Source organism: Osmerus eperlanus, chromosome 3 (genome assembly GCF_963692335.1).
Source record: "Osmerus eperlanus chromosome 3, fOsmEpe2.1, whole genome shotgun sequence".
NCBI lineage: Eukaryota > Metazoa > Chordata > Actinopteri > Osmeriformes > Osmeridae > Osmerus > Osmerus eperlanus.
In genome coordinates, this window is record NC_085020.1 from 12,684,998 (window position 1) to 12,704,800 (window position 19,803).

A 19,803-nucleotide genomic window follows, 5' to 3' on the forward strand; every position below is an offset into this window, starting at 1 on the left:
CTAAAATAGCAGACAACATAGGCTGGCCAACTGGCATCTGTGACATTTACACCTAAAACGATATTCACGTGATATTATTGAATTTACAGGACATTAAAATAAGCCTTGCTGCCCACATTTCCGGGTTCAGACGTCAGACTGAACAGTGAAGTATCGCCACTCGGTGACTAAAGTAGGTTTTTAGGCAACCATCTGATATTAAAAGCTCAAATGTATGGTTAAATAGTCGTTGAATAAGAAACATTTTGGGGAGTTAAATTGTTTATTTAAAAAAAAGTGACAATAGAAGTTGCAAAATACAAAAAGTAGTGATTGTTACAGCATCTTAAACATCTGGCATCATCGTTCGTTGTTAATGTGAACAAAAGGTCAATCATTACACCTGCTAATTTATGTCAATAATAATAATTTGGATTAGGCTATATACCCTCTTATGATAAGGCAGACCATATTTATCCAACTTTTTGGTGGCAAAACATTAAAAATAAAAATTAATGATAGGCTTAGATGATTTCAAAGTAGTCTTAAAATAATCCTGAGACGTGAAATACAGAAAAACAGACACACACACACACACAAACAGGGAGTAAAGAATGACCTCTTCAGTTGTCACAGCAGTTTTAGGGCCATCTCTGTCACGCGTACATTGTTTTCAACCTGCTCCCCATAGGCTACAGACAGTAGTCACACTCAGCCATATTCAAGCATTCTTCTCCTTCAAAGTCTTGCTGCCTGCGCATTTGCGGAAACAGAACAGGCAGGATTTAACGGCCACCATAATGACCGTTATCAGAATGACAATTAGGAAACCAATGACGTCCAGGCTGTTATACTGGATCCAGTTCAGGTCATGGGCGGCAGGCCGGAGGTGCTCGGCTCCTTTGTGCCTCATGACGAACTCTGTCCAGAACACGGCTAGGTCTAGGGGCTCGATGGGACGATCCCTGTGCACTGCCGACAGCTTCACCATTCTCTCCTTGTAGCTGTGGAGAGAAAACAGAACGTGAACATCTAATTGTCATGCCCTCGACCTCTGCCGTGGCCATGGTCTCCGGTTCACAATTACCCACACACACTGCCTCAGTCTCCACACCTGTCTCCCATCAACTCATCAGCCCTGCAGTATATCAACCCTGGCTTTCACATCATTCATCGCTGGATTATAGTTTTGTCTACCTTGGTAGTCATGCTCTACTACTACTCTCTACTACTTACCTACTGAATATAGTCAGTTAGAAGTGTTTTTGTGATATCATCATGCATTTTGCTAACTTGATTTTTACCTGTGTCTCCAGGATCACCAGCCACCCTGCCAAACCCCTGCACAGCCTACCCTGTCTGTCCCGTCTATTTTGTCACTACCATTCCATACCATACCATTCCACTCTGCAATAAACCAGACATTAAAACATTTCTGGACCATGCCTCATCGTTTTGTTAGTCTGTGTTGTGCACTTGGGTCCATCACCACCACCCCCGTAACGCTAATGCTTCTTAGATTAACTGTCCCGTCATGGATAACTCATGAGCATATGCACCAGGAAGGACTTTTAATTAGCATTAGGATGTGAGAGGCAGGGTTCTAAATTAACTTTTTTGATCACCAGCCAATCAGAATTTCCACTAGCCAAATTCTTTCAGATGAAAATAAGAACAATTATGAGTTTCACTGAATGCATTTGATCATTTTATTAACATTGTTGGCATGAAAAACACAGAAAATGAAGTAAAATGAAGCACAGAAGTATGATGCAAGGGTATGTGAAATCACCAACACGTGACAAAGTGAGGACACGATTTATTGTAAATGGCTAAAACGTCCATTCGCGTCATGATGAGATTGACTCCTGCCCATGCATTTACAGTAACGTTTTGTCTACATGCGGCAATCCTTACAAAACATGACAACATTTTCATTGTCAAACACAAGCCATTCCCGTATGGAAGCAAATCGTTACCAAAATTCAAATGCAAATGCATTTCCAGAAATGCATTTGCATTTTAAGAATGTGGCTGCATCATTTGACTCATAAATGAAATTAGTAATCAATCATCCTATTTGCATTTTAATTTTCTTCTTCAAGAGTGCTCAATCTTTCACTTAATTAAAATGAAAAAGAAATAGACATTTGAGATTTAATTTTCAAAACATGCCCCAGCAAATAGATACCAAAATTCAATTTGAAATGTAAAAGTTGAAAATTAAAATGCATTTCCAGAAATGCATTTTCATTTTAAGAACGTGGCTGCAAAATCGTGACCACAATTCAAATTCAAATGCATTTCCAGAAATGCATTTTCATTTTCAAGAACGTGGCTGCAAAATCGTGACCACAATTCAAATTCAAATGCATTTCCAGAAATGCATTTTCATTTTAAGAACGTGGCTGTAAAATCGTGACCACAATTCAAATTCAAATGCATTTGCAGAAATGCAAAATGAACGAAAAAGCATTCTGAGCGGCGCAGCAGAGTGACGTCAGTAGCCGCTCTTCTTCAGCTCCCTGCTGACCGAGCTATCCATCTTGTTCAGTAGGGTGCGGTGTGCACATCTGCATTGCATTACATTGCAAATGTGCCGGGAAATTGATTGAATTGCCGGGTCTTTAGAGCAGCGTTCCCCAACCGGTGCCCACCGGTCCGGTACCGGTCCGTGGGTCATTTCGTACAGGGCCGCACAAAAAATAATTAATAACATTTTTTCCTTTTAATTGATTATCAGAGTCTGAAAGACGTTTTATTCTGAAAATTGAACTGATTCTCTCCTCCGCGGGCCTTTTCCCCTGAGCAAAAAAGCTCTGCAAAGACGTGTGTTTACTCATTTTTTAGCAAGTTTGTGGGCTTTATTGAACGGTATCATGCGCGTCTCTTCCTCTTGACACATGACAAGTGATAGTTACCACTCAATGAAGCTTGTTTGAGACAACAACTCTATCGGTGTTTTGGATGAAGGCTATCCTGAGATCGCCACTAAAGCACTGAAAACCCTGCTTCCATTTCCAACATCAAGCGGGATTTTCTGCCGTGACAGCAATCAAACAAAATTATGGAATAGGCCTGAACTGGATATAAGGAACGCACTTCGGGTGTCACTGTCGTAGCTTATAGTCACACACAACAGTGGGACTGACACATCGAAAGCTAGCTAGTAACAATATAACGATGGAAAACCAGGCTAAGAAACTTAAAGATGGTTCAATTGAAAAAACGGCTGTTTATTTTAGGCTACATAAAACTCCAAAAACTATTTTTCGCTCAAATCAGCTAAACAATTTTTCTCGCACGCTCCGCGCGCTCGGATTAGGTGTGGAAGTCACTAACTAGGATCACATCAAACCCAGAATGTACATGCATTAGCAGCGCAGCTGTCCAGGGCCTATCTTTCCTCCCAGTCCGTTCTGCCGGTCCGTGAAAATATGTCTTACATGAAAGCGGTCCGTGGCGCAAAAAAGGTTGGGGACCGCTGCTTTAGAGGACGCATCACAGACCATGGCGCTCCCTCAAATTGTGCAAACACTGTTAGAATTAGCTGAACAGGTAGAATCTAATAATATATCTGAGTCTGATGCCCGTGACCGAGTAGAACAAGTCATAGAGAGCTTGGCTGCATACTCTGCCGTCACAGATTTACACATTAATAGTAGCTCTGCCACTGTTTTAGTCATTGTTTGACATCAAGTTGCTCAGTCTGTGATGCGTCCTCTAAAGACCCGGCAATTCAATCAATTTCCCGGCACATTTGCAATGTAATGCAATGCAGATGTGCACACCGCTCCCTACCGAACAAGATGGGTAGCTCGGTCAGCAGGGAGCTGAAGAAGAGCGGCTACTGACGTCACTCTGCTGCGCCGCTCAGAATGCTTTTTCGTTCATTTTGCATTTCTGCAAATGCATTTGAATTTGAATTGTGGTCACGATTTTACAGCCACGTTCTTAAAATGAAAATGCATTTCTGGAAATGCATTTGAATTTGAATTGTGGTCACGATTTTGCAGCCACGTTCTTAAAATGAAAATGCATTTCTGGAAATGCATTTGAATTTGAATTGTGGTCACGATTTTGCAGCCACGTTCTTGAAAATGAAAATGCATTTCTGGAAATGCATTTGAATTTGAATTGTGGTCACGATTTTGCAGCCACGTTCCTAAAATGAAAATGCATTTCTGGAAATGCATTTGCATTTGAATTTTGGTAACGATTTGCTTCCATATTCCCGACCCGTCAGCCATTTGGCATTACATTTTCTTTTCTTCGTTTCTCTAGTGCTATCAATATCCTTATCCCCTGCCTCGTTCCTCTTCTCGCCCCCAGAAGTTTGTCCTAACCACCGCCGCATTAAGTTAACTTTTTACTTTACTTTACTACTCTAGCTAGCTCTTATTACCTCCTATGATCCACTATGCTTCGTTTGACTTCTTCCTTGTGTTTTCTGGTGGACGCTCCGTTCGTTTCCACGGTTTCTCGCGCCGGTTTCACTTCAACTGCGCGCAGCCAATGGGCGTATAAAACGTTATCACGTAGCATTACGGCACAGTGTTCATGGGAAACTTAGGAAGTACTGCCAGGGGGATAAATGACCGAGAACCATGCCGAGAACAGAGCCTTATGTATCATTCATCTAATGCCTCATGTATCACCGGCCAAACTGGCTAGTGAGTTTTTATTAATGTTAATTTAGAACCCTGGTGAGAGGATCCTGACATACTGGGTGTTTTCAACACTGTAGAGTTACAGCCAATGTGTGTCTGAGTGAACAGCAGACACAGAGCTGCTGCACTCACAAAAAATAGGAAACATGTTTTGATTAAACATTTTCTACATAACTAATTTGGTTTAACATGGAATTAGTTAAGATATGTAATTTGATGTTTTTTTAGGGGGGGATTGTGCATTGTCTGACCTTTTGTCATTGATGACCTTGTTGAGCGCCACCAGCAGGTTGTCAGTGGTGACGTCAAACGCACGAAGGGCCTCAGCCACACCCCTTACGACCATACGGTGCACGTTGTCCCCCTGGTCTCCGAACAATGGCAGCATCACCATGGGAACACCGTTGCAGATGCCCTCATAGATGCCATGTGTTCCTCCATGGGTGATGAAGGCTCTGGCCTTTTGGTGGCCTGTGGAAAACAACAACAATAGTCATCATCAGACACACGCGAAAGAATATGTTGCCACATCCATTTGATTTCAGTTGATGTTATTTAAATGAGTTAGGGGAAATGCATCAGGTAATTAAAATACTGTTCATCTAATGACTAAGGAATGAATGAGGATTTTATTTCAGTTCTTTATGGGAATCTGTTTTCCCCCTAGGCACACCTGGAAATGTTCAGCAGTGTCTACAGTACATTAGTGCAATACTTGTATAACTTAACAGGACAGGCTGATGAGTCCCACAGCCTGAGAGACCTGCAAGAGTCAATTTTATAATAGGAGGGATTATTGTATTCAAACGTTACTCAATATGGACCCAATTGGATGCATTCAACCAATCAGATTAACAAAATAAAGTTTGATCCCTCCGGCCCGGGCTCCTGTATGTCCTCCTCTTTCTCTCTCCCCTAGATGTAATGTAAGTCTGTATTATATCCCAAACCAGCAGAAATGCCCTAAAACATGTCTTTAAAAACCCACCAAGAAGGTCGTTTTGAGGGAGCCACTTCATGACCTTGACGTTTTTAGGAACATTGTCTGGGAGGGGCCCAGTGTATCTCCACACAACCTGAAACACACAGCAACAACTCATCCAATCAGTGGAACCAAGTTGAATGGATTGGACTCACTCCTCAGTACAAACACCACCCCATTAGCAACATCAAACTGTTTGTTTTACGGTGGCATAGATGGCTGAAGAGCAGTGGTCAGTTGGGTGTGTGAGTCAAAGAACCTAAGGCCATGTTTACACATAGCCGGGTATTTACAGAAACAAATATTTCTGCCCCTCCGTTTTCAAAGATAACGTCGTACACACAAGATCGTTGTCAAAAATGTTTCTGTTTACATTAACCCGCATAAATACGCCCCCGAGCGCTATCATAACTATGCGAAACCTGTAGGTGGCAGTGTAACGAGAAGGATAAAGCCATGCAAACCAATCAGAATTCTCAAAATCAACAACAACTACGAATAACACGATCAACTTCCTTTTCCTTTCAATAGTAAATATGGCGCGAGGTTCATTTGTTTGGATGATTCACAAATAAATGTAACGCTTTGCACAAATGTATTTCGTGATTCACAAATGTAACGCGATTCACAAATAAATGACCCCATTACATTACTACAAACATAGGACGCTCACAACGTGATGCATTTTTTGTCGCATACTGTGACGTTTGAGAACCTAAAACTCAGTTTAACCTAGTGCACACGCCAACACAAAAACTGAGTTTACAGAAATCTCCACTTTGGCCGGAGTTTTTAGAAATAATCGTTTTCCGTGATAAAACCTCAGTTTTCGTGTAAATGAAAGGCCAAACCGCATGAAAATATATGCGTTTTTCCTCCGTGTAAACGGGGCCTAAGATTGAACCCAAGAGAGGACATGGGAGAGAAGAGGAAATACTGACAAGCAACACCTGTAACATCTGACAGAGGCAACCCCTCACCACGTCAGCTGTAAACAATCACTATGCAGAATGCAACCATCTACAGTACTGCAAGATCAAGGGGATTAAACATTTCTTGAGGCAAGGCAGAGTTATAAAGTGGTCTGTGATTAGACTCATTGTGCTTTAGCATTGTGAGGAAACTGTAAATATGGAACGCCGAGTTAGTCAAAATTAAATAAATAAATAGGTAAATAAATACATAAATACATAAATATGGCTATGAAATAAATTCTGAAATAAAAAAAGATGGCAATACATATATAAATATAGCATTATATAATTATATAGCTGAATCCATTTACCATTTATTTATTTTTTTAGACTTTTACACACCACATTTATTTCCACATATATTTCCACACCACATTTATTTCCACAACACATTTATTTCTGTGCTGTATTTATTTCCGATCTCACATGCAAACAAGAGGGGCGTGGTTATCTTCGGACCAACGCAGCTGCACACAAGATCGAAGGCAGATAGGGACACCTATATTCAGTAGATGATGTAAGACATAGTCATGTCAGAGATCGCATGCTGGCCGGATAAGTGCTAAGTCTTAAATGGTTTGACTTATCAAGCACCGTGTTTGTGTGCAAGACGGCAAGTGTAGAAAGCCACAACAAGAATCTTCCTTTAGGGTTTAGCGTATTTTGATCGTAACCTATTGTCTGGGTTCACAGTGATGATTTAAGTAGGCTAATTTGTAAGATGTAGTTTCATAAGGGGCTGTGGTATCGTGGGAAATTTGGCTATTGCCTCAAGACAACCCCAAATAGGCCTACGCGATTAGCCTACACATTCGGGTATTTTCTGGTGTGCCCACGATAACTAGCTGTTTTCGATGAACCCAGGCCATACAAAATGTTGCTTAAATGCCAATAAATTAGTGACTACAAGCTCCTTTCATCCATGAGCCTGAATAGCTTCAACGGACCAACAATCATGTATTTTTGCTCTAGTGCGATCGAATCCCACTTCATGCCAGCTTGCAACTGTTTCATTTTCTTAGCCTTCAGCAGCAAATATGAGATGCGACTTGAAATTCGCCAATAATGTTGAATGTTGTGTGAATTTGTGACGAATCTGGTGATAGAGGCCAACGGCAGCTGCTGCTGTTAGGTGAACGCACAGCTAGCATGCTTACAGAAACCAGGTAGTCTGGAAACCAGGGCGATAACACCGCGGGTTTCCAGCACCTGTGCTAAGGGGATAGCTGATGTAGAGCTACCTGTATGGGGGGTGACAGTGGCATCGCACTGCCGAAAAGCATACAATGTAGACAAGCTTTGCCCACAATGTCTGTGTCGTCTCTGCCTTTTTATCATTGGTTCCCAATGGGAGTGATGGCAGTGACCTAGTAGCACCGCCATCACTCCAAGGCAACACGCTGGCGCCAGCGCACAGGTAAGACATGTGAAAGATATTAGCCTTTTTGAATAGATACTTTGGGACATTATCCCTGCAGTGGAATTTTTTTGTCATTGACACATACCCTCTAAAAGGCTAATATCTTTCACGTCTTACCTGTGCGCTGGCGCCAGCATGTTGTCTTGGCGGAGCGGACGCCATGTCAACTGCCGAGTCTTCTGCCTCTTGGTTAGGCTGTCACTCATAACTCCCGCCTCTGAGTTGAAGCCACGCCCCCTATGCAAAATCGGGGCCAAAAGTCTGAAACTGAAAAACAGATCTGAAACTGAAAAAAAGAACTGAAACTAAAAAAATACATAAATGTGAAACTATGTGAAAATCTAAAAGTGAAAAATGAAAATTAATAATTTATTCAAAATAATTCCAGACTTTAATCAAACTTTTATTCAACTTATTTTTTCTTTGAATTCATGGTTTTATTTTTCACGTTTTTGACCAAAACTTACATTTTTAATGTCAAGCTTTAGTTTTTCAACTAAAGATTTTTTTTTCGAATTAACAAAACATTTGGCCCTGATTTAGCTCCATGCGCCCTTTCTTTTTTTTTTTTACCTGTAGCACTTTGAGATTTAGCTAAATATAAAGTGCATTACAAATACAATTATTATTATTATTAAAGGACTGTAAATGCTGTGGGTTCGGAGAACCGGACCATGGCAGAAATTAAGAAGAAATGGTCCGATGTAAAACTCGAAGAAACGAGTGGTGGCGCATCGTAACAGCATGATTTCCTGAGTGATTTTGTTGTTCGTTTGACACCATCAAGTTTGACAGAAGTTATTAAGTGGTGGCGGATTAAACAGTAGCCTTTATAGAGCTAGCATTTCCCGTTTGGGTTTTGGCATTTTGATGTGATCATCCACATTAATGGGAAAAAAAAAGAAGAAAAAAAATGAAAATGTGATTTGAATAGTCAACGTCATAGACGTATGACAGTAACTGTCGTGGAAACTTTATTTTGTTATGTTTGGTGAGTTTCGGCACTTTTCAGTTCGATTTAGCGACATTACAGAGCAAGACAAGACTTTGCGGACGGTCCGCACATTCTCACGTCTGCTCAAATGTTTCCGTGACGGCCCGCACAGTCTCACGTCAAGTACATTTTTATACATCACAACGTGTGCGTGAAAACCAGCGTACGCAAGCTTTTTGTGCGTACGCAACGTTTATACATGAGGCCCCAGGTCCTTTTTCTTACCCTTTGAGGAATCTGCCTGAAAGCGTCTATGAACTGCTTGGCTTTCTCATCAGGCATTTGAGACACCATGGAGCCAAGGGTGAACACAATGAAGCCGTCCTCTCCAGAACCCTCCACAAACTCCTCTAGGTCCTAAAGAGAGAAAGAACAGGAGTGTTACAGGATTACAGTCTATTAAACCAAACTGTCACTACAAAAGTGAGGATGCCCGTGTGATGGTCCACAGAAAACATTACCAACAATAGTTTTCTGTTTAAACATGGTGTTTTCTGTGTATGTGACACAGATAACATGTTCTTAAGTTGAACAGTTCCTCCACAGACTTGAGGTTGTAATAAGAGGCCATGTTTGAACATCACACCCTTAGTTCACAAAACATAAAAGACACAAATCCTATACAACAATTCAAACGAAACCTCCCCCTGCTCTTTCCTGAGGTATTTAGCTCTCTTAAACACAATAGGGCCCCACATTTCCTCCCAGGAATTACACTGGCCGGAGCCCAGAGAGGAGAGGCTGGTTTTCCTGGCTCAGATTTCAGCCCGTCTTTCCAGAAGATGGACAACTCCCTCTCACAGCATGTGAGAGGGAGTTGAAGCAGAAGAAAAGACTTGTAAACAACGCTACAAGAAAAGACTTGTAAACAACGCTTCATGCCATGTTATTTTTACACTTGCAAAGATCAAGCAGGCAATATAAGGATTTTAGAGAAGGACATTTTAGAAAATACTACCGTATAATTTTAGCTTGAATATTCTTTTACTCCAATGTCTTTAGTAAGGAAAATAATTCCTTTAAACCAGTGACTTTCTAGGAACAGATGTGTGTGTGTGTCTGGCAAAACAGAAACATGTGGTAAAGAAAACATTCCAAAGTGTCAAGAGAGGAGGAGTTTCCAGTAGTCTAATTTCCTCACTGTTTGGTGTCCTTGTTGAGAAGGGACATTGTTAGGAATAAGTTTAATAGAGATGGAAACTCATTTGCTGCACTTATAAGATTGTTTTGATGTTTCTAAATGCCCCCTTTAAAATACTCACAGCTGGTAAAGGGGATCTTTTTGCACAGTTGATCCCTCCGATGTGGACCATGTTGGGCATGAGTGGTTTGGGGTACTCAAAGGTGAAGTCATACCTGAGCAGCCAGATAGCTCCCTCACCAATCAGCTCTCTGTAGGTCATATCATTCTTTAGATACCTGCTGGTGAGCTCGTCAAAGCTAGCAAAGAGTAGACGGCACATGTAAGACTCTACAGTGAACATCACCATGTTCTTGACTCTGCCTAGGAAGTCCATCTTGTCCGTGTTTCCACTGTAGAAGCGGGGAATGTAAGAGGGAGGGGCAGGGCACTGGGCTGCTTTTTCGTCTAGGCCGCAGGGGAGCCCTCGCAGGAAGTAAACGGCTGGCATAGAGAAGGTTTTGGCCAGGATGGAGCCACAGGGGAGGAAAGGATCTGTGAGCATGAGCTGGAACCCTTCCCCCCGTAGTCTCTCCATGAGGGTCTGGTCGTAGAGCAGACCCTCGCATGCTCTCACCTGTATGTTGGTGAAATTCATCAACCGTTCCCCGTTAATGAAAATGTCTGTTATCTCCGGGGTCTTGGTGAAAACACCATCCTTTAAACTATCAATGACAGCCGACAACTCAGCCTTCTCGTAGGGCACTTGGAAGACCTCGGTCCTGAAGAAGTCTGAACCCTGGATCAAAATGCTGGTTTCTGGCACCAGGACGACCATCTCGTGGCCCCTACGGGAGAGCTCCTTCACCAGCAGCTTCATGCTGAGCCAGTGGCTCCCGTCCACAGGCATGACCAGCACCTTCTCCCCCTGTACGGGCCCCAGAGTGCAGCATAGCAAGGCCAGCAGCCCTGCAGCAGGAACCCACAACCCCCGGTCCATGCCTGCTCCTCTCAGAGCTGAGAGCAACGCCGTTGTGAAAAGGACACTAGCTATCTCCCTCAGTCCAAGCAGTGAGCACTGTGGAAAAGGGGCTGTACTCTCTCTGGCTAAAGTGTACGTGTGTGTGTGTATGTGTGTGTGTGTGTGTGTGTGTGTGTAAGTATGTGTGTCCGTGTGCTTCATTTGCTTGTACAGGCAGGCTATTATATAACCTAAGACTAAGTCAGAGACTCTGACAAAACAGCCTCCCCCTGTGGAGTAAGTAGGGGTAAAGTCCATACATTTCTAGATTGGGGTAAAGTAAAGTCTAGATTGTTTCCAGGTTAATGATTTCTTTCTTTCAGAAAGAAGTCATAATAATCATGAGATTGCATAAAGACCACTGAGATGTACTCTAGACACTAATGTAATCATTTTAGGTTGTCAGGTATTACAACAAGAATGAAGCAGCATACTAACTTTGTTAGCCTGTTTTTGTTAGCCACAAAATATGTTGTGATAATGATACAATTTGTTCCAGTTTCACAGCATTTAAATTGTGCTTTAAGTTATCTTAGTTTTTTCTTTTCCTGGGTGGTGAAATATTTCTCTGCAGTTTCTTTATATGAAATAAAGTTTTGTAGAATAAACTGTTTTATTTATTTAAAATGTAATGAACCATTTGGAATGTAAAGTAAAGGTCTTTCTGCAGCTCATGCAAGTCACGGTTGCCGTGCACACAATCAGGATTACCTCATGTTTCGTGCAAAATCAGCCCTATTACCTTAGGCTCCTCCCTGTCTCCTCCCCCCCTGAACTATTTCACACGCACACAAACTCACACGCACACTCTCCTCAAACAGGATTGTTGCGTGCGAAGCTATCCATCTTTGGAAAAAAACACACACAACCCCACTCTGGAGATAGATAACATCAACCACAATACAAGGGGAGGAATTCTAATTACTGTTAGGACTAGCACATTCTCAGGTAAACTTTTTGGAGAAGATTTGAACATACAGTATATACATGGGAGTTATCATCTATGGATGTATATGCAGAATACTTATCTTATGCAATAGAACATTAAAAATAAAAATAAAACATTTGTGTCAATCACCTATTTCAGTCACCTTTCTGTTACAAAATAGTACTAACCATCTGATATTTGAGGGTAATGACAGAAGTGACAGTTAACAAGTTGCTTGTCATTTTGTTACTCTAAATGGTGCAATTCACAAGCACAATGTAATTCTCCAATAAAAAAGCTTCAGAGATGACTTGCTGTATTCACTATATTAAATAAAAGTAACTAAAACCTTTTCTCACTATTCCAGAAAACACAAATGAGGGGCATTATAATTCTGTTTGAATTGTACAATAAGATATTTGTTTGTTTACAATCTGATTAACTCCATTCTACAGACAATATGCTGAGGAATGCAGCCAGGCTCCCTAAGATCATCTCACTCAGTAATCATGTCTTAATATGTCAGTGAACGGCCATCTGTTTTCACTGGGAGGGTGGTCCACAGAGAGAGTTCAAACTGAACACCAGAAAGCCCATGATTTGGCAATCGACTAACCCAGTACACACTATTTTGTTCAGATTGCAGACCTCCCTACAGTAGCGGAGCCACAGGGGTGTCCGGGGTGCACTGGACACCACCCTGACATCTGGTGACACCCCGGGTGCCACCCCAAAATTTAATTTGCTACTGGAAATTTGATGCTGATTGACATCTCATTTGACCTCTTGTTGAAAGAAGCATTTATTTTGCTGCGTTGCGGTGCATTATTCAAATCGAAGAGACGTTTGTTGCGAGATACAGAAGAATAAGAAGAATAGACAGCAGAATACAGAATATTTCCACAGCTCCACAAGCTCTTTTCGCAATTGAAAAAGGCATAATATTTGAAGTAAGTTTTAAGGTTTGCATTGGGTTTAGGTTTCCTGATTTTTCTTTTACGAATGTTGATTAGCCTACAGTAGCTGTGTAAGTTAATGTTAGAACTTCGACTCCAATAACAGACAAACTGAGACAGTCAGTAGGCTTGTACTCCGATTTTACAGTTTTCTTGTGCTTGTGCGGCTTAGATTTCGAAGCAGTTTATTATCCGGTTTTAGAACAAAAAAGTGGCTTCGTCTCAAGATCTCAGACCGTGCAGCTAATTTAATGCTCAACACTTGAACGGGGGCTTATTACTTGAAAGAGGAATTATTTAGGCTACTGTGTTGTCTCAGTTACACTATCAGGGCTTGGAAATACAGTGACTTGCTAAAGTAGGCAAATGGCTAGTAGAACATAACATTTCATAATAATTTCAGTTAATCAAACAGCTGCAAGACCCAGTGAAATGTTATAGGCTAGCTAGCTCTAGCAAAATAACGCTAGCATCGCTAACAACATTACTAATTCCACTTTGGTAGTGTAACAGAGCTCTTTGTAAATTCGTTTTAGATTTAATTGTATATGATCGTGTGGACAATAAGACACGGACGCGGTCTCTTTTCATAACTTGTATTTTACCACTGCTCTTCTTGACATCGCTATTCGAACAGCCCTCACTGATTTCACAAATGCTTTCAGCATCAAGCTTACGGCAACTCCCGAGGGACAAAACAGCCTTGTCCGTTGTCACATAGAAAGGTCTGCTACAGTAGGCTATCCTCAGGATTTGCAAGTTAGCTAAACTTATACTATATCTAAAATAATTTTGTAGACATAACAATGGATTCTGCCACTAAATGAGTGACTTGGCTTTATTTCTGGTCATACTATCCACAACCGAAGTGTGTTACACAATGCTGTAGATCGCCTATACTTGTGGATTGCTCTTGCTACCCAGAATGCCCTGCGGCAAGCTGAAAAGCTACTAAGTTAAGGGCATTAACAATAAGCATTGTTTGAAGTTCTATAGTTGTGTTCGTTCTGTTTTGAAATGTGTAATGCTATGGTCTTTAGATAATTTGAGTGTTCACCCTGATTGGGAATGTTGTCTAGTTAGATGGCAAGTAATCAATCGTAGGCAGTGTTCCGCTCAAAGTTAACCGACGCAACGGTAACGTTGTTTGCTTTCAAAGTGCGTCTTATATTCCAATGCGGTTCATACTCAGAGTTACAAACACAAAGTGCTCATTCTGGGGGGGTGCGCCTTATACACGATGAGGCTTATTTTCCGAAAAATACGGTAATCAGATAGACGAGAGATCGGTTCCCAATTTAGCCTAACATTGTGTTTACATCTGTGTTGTATAATAAATAATACCTGCACTGTGTACTAGGGTTTCTTATCACACAGATTTAATTTGGTCTTGTTTAGGCCAATTCCAAAACTTTTCTTTGCTATTAGTTAACATAATATATATGAACATAAATATTATACTGTAAATTTGTAATGTGGTTGGGCACCAAGTTATTTATATTTTTCAAGTCCATTTCTGCTTGATTTCTGCTACCTGTCAAGTACAATTGCAGTGTTTTTTTTTGGGTGTGTAATTTCACTTCGTTTTGTAAATAAACTATGCACTGTGTTATTTCTGTAACACATAAATGTTATTATAAGTCCCTGGTGCTTGAGCTTTTTTCCCTAAAAATATTTTGGATGTTCCAGCACTTATAGACCCAGATTATACTGTATATATTAATGAAAACAGTGACCCAAGACTCTGGACTATGGACCCCCTGAAGTAGCCTTGGCCACCCCATGTATAAAACTCTAGTTCCGCCACTGCCTCCCTACAGTGGGAATTGCAACTTGGGGTTGGGTCTCTTCACAGATCACGCTCCATCTGTTCTTTGAATTCACCGATTTGTCACTTAGAATATCTGGGCTGTTTACTGTGACATATATCAGAGATACTCACACCCCAGTCACCCTTTTCACCTCACAGATTTACATGTATTTTTAATTGAAAACTATTGAAGCAAAATAATGTAACATTTTAGGTTACATGTGTTTATTTAACATAGAGAAGGTTTTGGCCAGGATGGAGCCACAGGGGAGGAAAGGGTCTGTGAGCATGAGCTGGAACCCTTCCCCCCGTAGTCTCTCCATGAGGGGCTGGTTGTAGAGCAGGCTCTCGCATGCTTTCACCTGAATATAGGTGGCGTTCACCATCTGCTTCACACTAGTGAAAATGTCAGTGAGCTGTGGTCTCCTGGAGAACCCGTCGTCCTTCAGGCGGTCTATGACCGCCAACAGCTCAACCTTCTTGTGGGGCACTTGGAAGACCTCGGTTCTGAAGGTGTCTGAACCCTGGATCACAAGGCTGGTTTCTGGCACCAAGACGACCATCTCGTGGCCCCTACGGGAGAGCTCCTTGACCAGAAGCTTCATGCTGAGCCAGTGGCTCCCGTCCACAGGCATGACCAGCACCTTCTCCCCCTGAACGAGCCCCAGAGTGCAGCATAGCAAGGTCAGCAGCCCTGCAGCAGGAACCCACAACCCCCGGTCCATCCTGGCTCTACTCAGAGCTGAGAGTAGCGCCACTGTGAGATGGACACTGAGATCAGTCAGTTAGGGAGCCGTTCTCTCAGACGTGAGTGTCTTTGGAAGTATGTGAGTCAATATGCCCTGTGCGCTTGTACAGGCAGGTTAATATGTAATATTAGTCTAAGTCAGTACACACTCTACCTTCCAGATGCCACACCTTCTATAGTGGCCATTGTGACTTGGTAGGGCCTCATAACAGAACACATTCCCACCGTTTTTCACAGAGGACATAAAAGCGGTTTGCCGTGACCCTTAGTCCTGAGGCTTGTGCCCCAGTTTCTAAGTAAATTTTGTCAACCCAACTCAGCAGTATTTTAATTATGTCTGGAGTTCTCAAGAGCTCCCCAAAGTAGATGGTGGGGTGTGTTGCATTTATTTATTATTCTCTCTTATGGGGGGTGGGGGTGGGGGGGCACTGTCCTAGGGTTGAAGACCACTACCCTAACTGATATTGGTTAAAACAAGACCCCCCCCCCTGCCAGCTCTCCAACACAAACACTGCAACACAAGCTTGAACGATATGAACTCTCAGAGGCACATGGCCTTCTGCATGAACATAACTCTGCTCCTGAAGCCCTCAGCTCATGGGACAAACAGGAGATGCACCTATGGTGGATATGCATCTTATCAGGCCCATCGGGAACTGAGTCATGTGTGTCCGGTCAGAACTAGAATGGCAAACGCCCATTACTGGGATAAACAAAAAAAACTTTCTGACTATTTTGTCATCAACATGTGTTTTAACTGTTACTTACTGATGGAAGGGGCTCCAGTTTCTCACACTTCAATGCTCCAGTCATGACCATATTTGGCATTACTGGCCTGGGAAATTCAAAGGCAAAGTCAAATATCATGAGCCACAGGGATGCCTTGCTCATCAACTCTGTGATAGTGGTTTCCTTCTTCAGGTACCGGGAGGCCAATTTATTCACATCAGAATACAAGAACTCACAGGCCATTGGCTCAAACACACTTCTCAGGAAGTTGACTGTCCTCTCAGCCAGGGTCATCTGGTCAATGTGGTGGGTGAAGCGCATGCGTACGTACGAAACAGGATGTAGACACTTGCTGGCCTCAAAGTCCACCATACATGGGAGGGCGATCAAGGTGTAGATATCGGGGATGTCCAGATATTCTCCAACGATGACCCCGGCTGGCTCAAAGGGATCGGTGAGGATGGCATTGAATCTCCAGTTCTTCAGGATCTGCATCAACTCTTTGTTCATCAGCAGGCTCTCGCAGGCCCTGCTGATGTAACTTCTCAGCACCCTCAGGCTATTGAAATATCTCCAGGCCCTGGTGAGGGCGTTGGAGGCATCCTGAGACATCAAGCCCTCCAGGTTGGCCTGTACCATGATCTGCAGCTGCTTCTTGGTGTAGGGCACAGAGAGGGTGAGGGTGGTGGAGTTCTCCGGCCCCATGCTCTTGCTGGCCTCTGGAATGACCACCACAACCTGGTTCCCCCTCATGCCCAGCTCCTCAACCAGGGGCTTCAAGCCCGTCCAGTGACTTCCATCAGACGGTATGACCAGAAGCTTCCCTGCCTCTGCCCCTGAGACCAGACAGAGAAATGACAGCGCAATCACACCTGGAGACTGGAGTGAAAGATGTGGTTGTGCGGTAAGCTATGAGTGCTCTGTCATACACTGCAGCGCAAAGGGAGGCTTTTAAGTAAATAGTTGAGTCATGGTGAGTGGTGGAACTCTGGAGAGAACGCGGAAGATTATTATTTATGTTTTTATTAAAGATTGTCTTTAAGGTCATATAAGACCTATATACTCACATTTGAGTACCTCATAGAGTATTTGACACTGTCTGCAACATAATTAAATTGTAGACACATTCAGATGTAATATTCAAGAAATAAAAGCATTGTGGCAATAGAAGTTTCCGCATTCAGTCATTTTTTGGATATTATCACATGGTCACAACCGGACTTAATGTAAAATCCTTATGTAAAATCCTACTGAACTAAAGCAAACTAACCCTAAACATTATCTTTGAGCATACATTGATGTAGTCCTATTATCAAAGTTACTCAATGTATACTCAATAAGTCCTCAATATACTGAAACTGTTGGCTTTTTTTGGGGGGGGGGGCTAGACTTGCTCGCAGATGCAGTTCTCACATGCAAACTCATTCCTTGCGTTAAAGGCATAGTCGGGATGACTCTGCAACCTCTGACAGTGCTGTGTTCAGACTGGATGGTAAATCTGCCTACCTTCTGGCTCCAGTTGTGCAAATGTATTGGCTAATATTACTAAATTAAACGTTTACGATAACGCAATCGTATCACATGTGTGATATAGGCGACGATAGAAATGGCACGAAAACTGTTATGGTTGCAGTGCTATTTTTATTCAACTCATTCTTCCCCCAGGATATGGGACTGATTTATGTAGGCCTACATCATTTAAAGGGCGGCCGACAAAAGTATGTTTTATACACGACAAGTTGCAGTCTGACTGCAAATGCTCATACAAAGTGACACGATTCTGAACAAAGGCCATTCCTCAAAAAGAACAACCGTTCAGTCCAGAACAAGGGAAAACATCTCATAGCCTATATACTTTGGGGGGGGGGGACCTGTCATTAGCAACAAAAATGAAGACTGGTGAGGATTAAAAATGTGTTTTAATGTATTGAGTTGTAGACGTAAATGTAACCGGTGTGAATCGGTGAAACTCACTCCTCGGGTATGTAACAGGCCACCTGCTTCAACGAATAGCTAGATTTTCTTTGGCGTAGCTGGTAGTGGTTGCGCTTGGCAGTCAGAGGTGGCGTGTTCGAGCCCGGGCAGGGACGAACATCGGTCCAGGACGCCTTCTGACGGAGCAAGACCACGTCTGTTACACCCCTGTTACATAAACACATTTTTAACATATTCTTTGTTTGAACTACTTACTGGAGGTCAGCCACCAATGACACTGTACAGATTACCACTGTACCTGTAACCTGCATTTATTTTTGCAGCCACTGAGGGCTGGGAGGCAGTGGATGAACCATTGTGAGAGGGCAGGGGTTCGTAATCTTTTGAAACTTTGAAACGAGCAATTACGTGCCAATAATCAGCAATTATTAAAAAAAGTTTTTCATTTCAAATGACATAGTTATGATTACAATGATATATTGGATATATTTTGTATATTTTGCCTAGAATTTGCATAGGATTTCCAATGCGTCAGTCAGAATTTGTAAAATTAAACGTGATTCTGATTGTGTAGCCTGCAGCTACAAATAATAGCCTACTTGGCTAAAACCAGTAAACAGGTAGGCCTACCCAATAGTGTAATAATCATAGGCCCTCATGTACGTACATTTGCAAACGTAGTGTTATCAGTGCCATGGCCAACCCGGAGAAAGCGCACGCTGTGATACTTCAGTTTACGTCGTATTTACCAAAACCTGCAGTTCATCGGGTAATCAGCGCCTTTTCCCGCCCACTATACCGTGAATTTGCGAGCATTTAAACGCGCAATTGAATGGGCCTCCTTCTCTCTTTCTATCATGGATCAGCCACCAAAGTCAAAACTGCGAAAACAAAGATTTAGTGATAACGAAATTGATGTGCTTGTTCATGAGGTAACAGCGAATTTAAATATTATACAAGGCCGGAATTCCACACCGACACAAAAAAATGCCATCTGGATCAAAATTACAAATTCAAAGTAACGCGTAATGATTTTGTGTTCACTCAACTGAAAAAGTGTGATTCTTGTGGCAAAAATCCTTTCGTGTCCTTGGCCTATGTCTTCGTCTTGCTTGGATTACTGCTTCCATTTGACCAGGAGGCATATGCGAGGAGCCCCACATCCTGGTTTACACCTGCTTTTAAGAGGCGCAGAATTTTCACCGCAAAATAGAGGTGCGCTTTCATGGGCGGTTTTTGTACATACTGCAGAATACATAATTAGGCGCACTTTAAGCATCCCCTCACATCTCTTTATGGGAAACTCCCACTTTCCCCTAGCCTGGCTCTGCCCTCCTACGTACTTCCGCTCAATTTGGATTTTGCTTCTGTACTAGGTCTGGGATTTCAGTGCATCAGTCGGTTTTCAGAAACACATTTTTTGTAGGTCCAATCAGCGAACAGAGGGAGTGGCTGAGAACAATGACGTTGATGTCGTGCACTAGTGTGAGTTGTAGTTCCGTAATGGCGGCGGAGAACGATGCAAGCGAAGCTATTC

The 19,803-nt window shown here is 42.3% G+C and overlaps 3 protein-coding genes across 3 annotated transcripts; all 3 read right to left on the minus strand.

The window, feature by feature from the left end:
- Positions 1-243: 243 nt before the first annotated feature.
- LOC134017571 (UDP-glucuronosyltransferase-like) lies at positions 244-11,262 on the minus strand. The gene is made up of 5 exons (XM_062457333.1): positions 10,282-11,262; positions 9,245-9,376; positions 5,638-5,725; positions 4,901-5,120; positions 244-983 (listed from the first exon to the last, which is right to left on the minus strand). The coding sequence occupies exons 1-5, from the start codon at positions 11,137-11,139 to the stop codon at positions 701-703; spliced, it is 1,581 nt and encodes a 526-aa protein (XP_062313317.1). The 5' UTR covers positions 11,140-11,262; the 3' UTR covers positions 244-700.
- Positions 11,263-15,069: 3,807 nt separating this feature from the next.
- Positions 15,070-15,579, minus strand: LOC134016998 (UDP-glucuronosyltransferase 1-2-like). Its single transcript, XM_062456246.1, has one exon. It carries the CDS (start codon positions 15,577-15,579, stop codon positions 15,070-15,072), a length of 510 nt encoding a protein of 169 aa, XP_062312230.1.
- An 11-nt stretch (positions 15,580-15,590) lies between these two features.
- Positions 15,591-17,413, minus strand: LOC134016999 (UDP-glucuronosyltransferase 1A1-like). The gene is made up of 3 exons (XM_062456247.1): positions 17,399-17,413; positions 16,371-17,210; positions 15,591-15,611 (listed from the first exon to the last, which is right to left on the minus strand). The coding sequence occupies exons 1-3, from the start codon at positions 17,411-17,413 to the stop codon at positions 15,591-15,593; spliced, it is 876 nt and encodes a 291-aa protein (XP_062312231.1).
- Between the last annotated feature and the right edge of the window lie 2,390 nt (positions 17,414-19,803).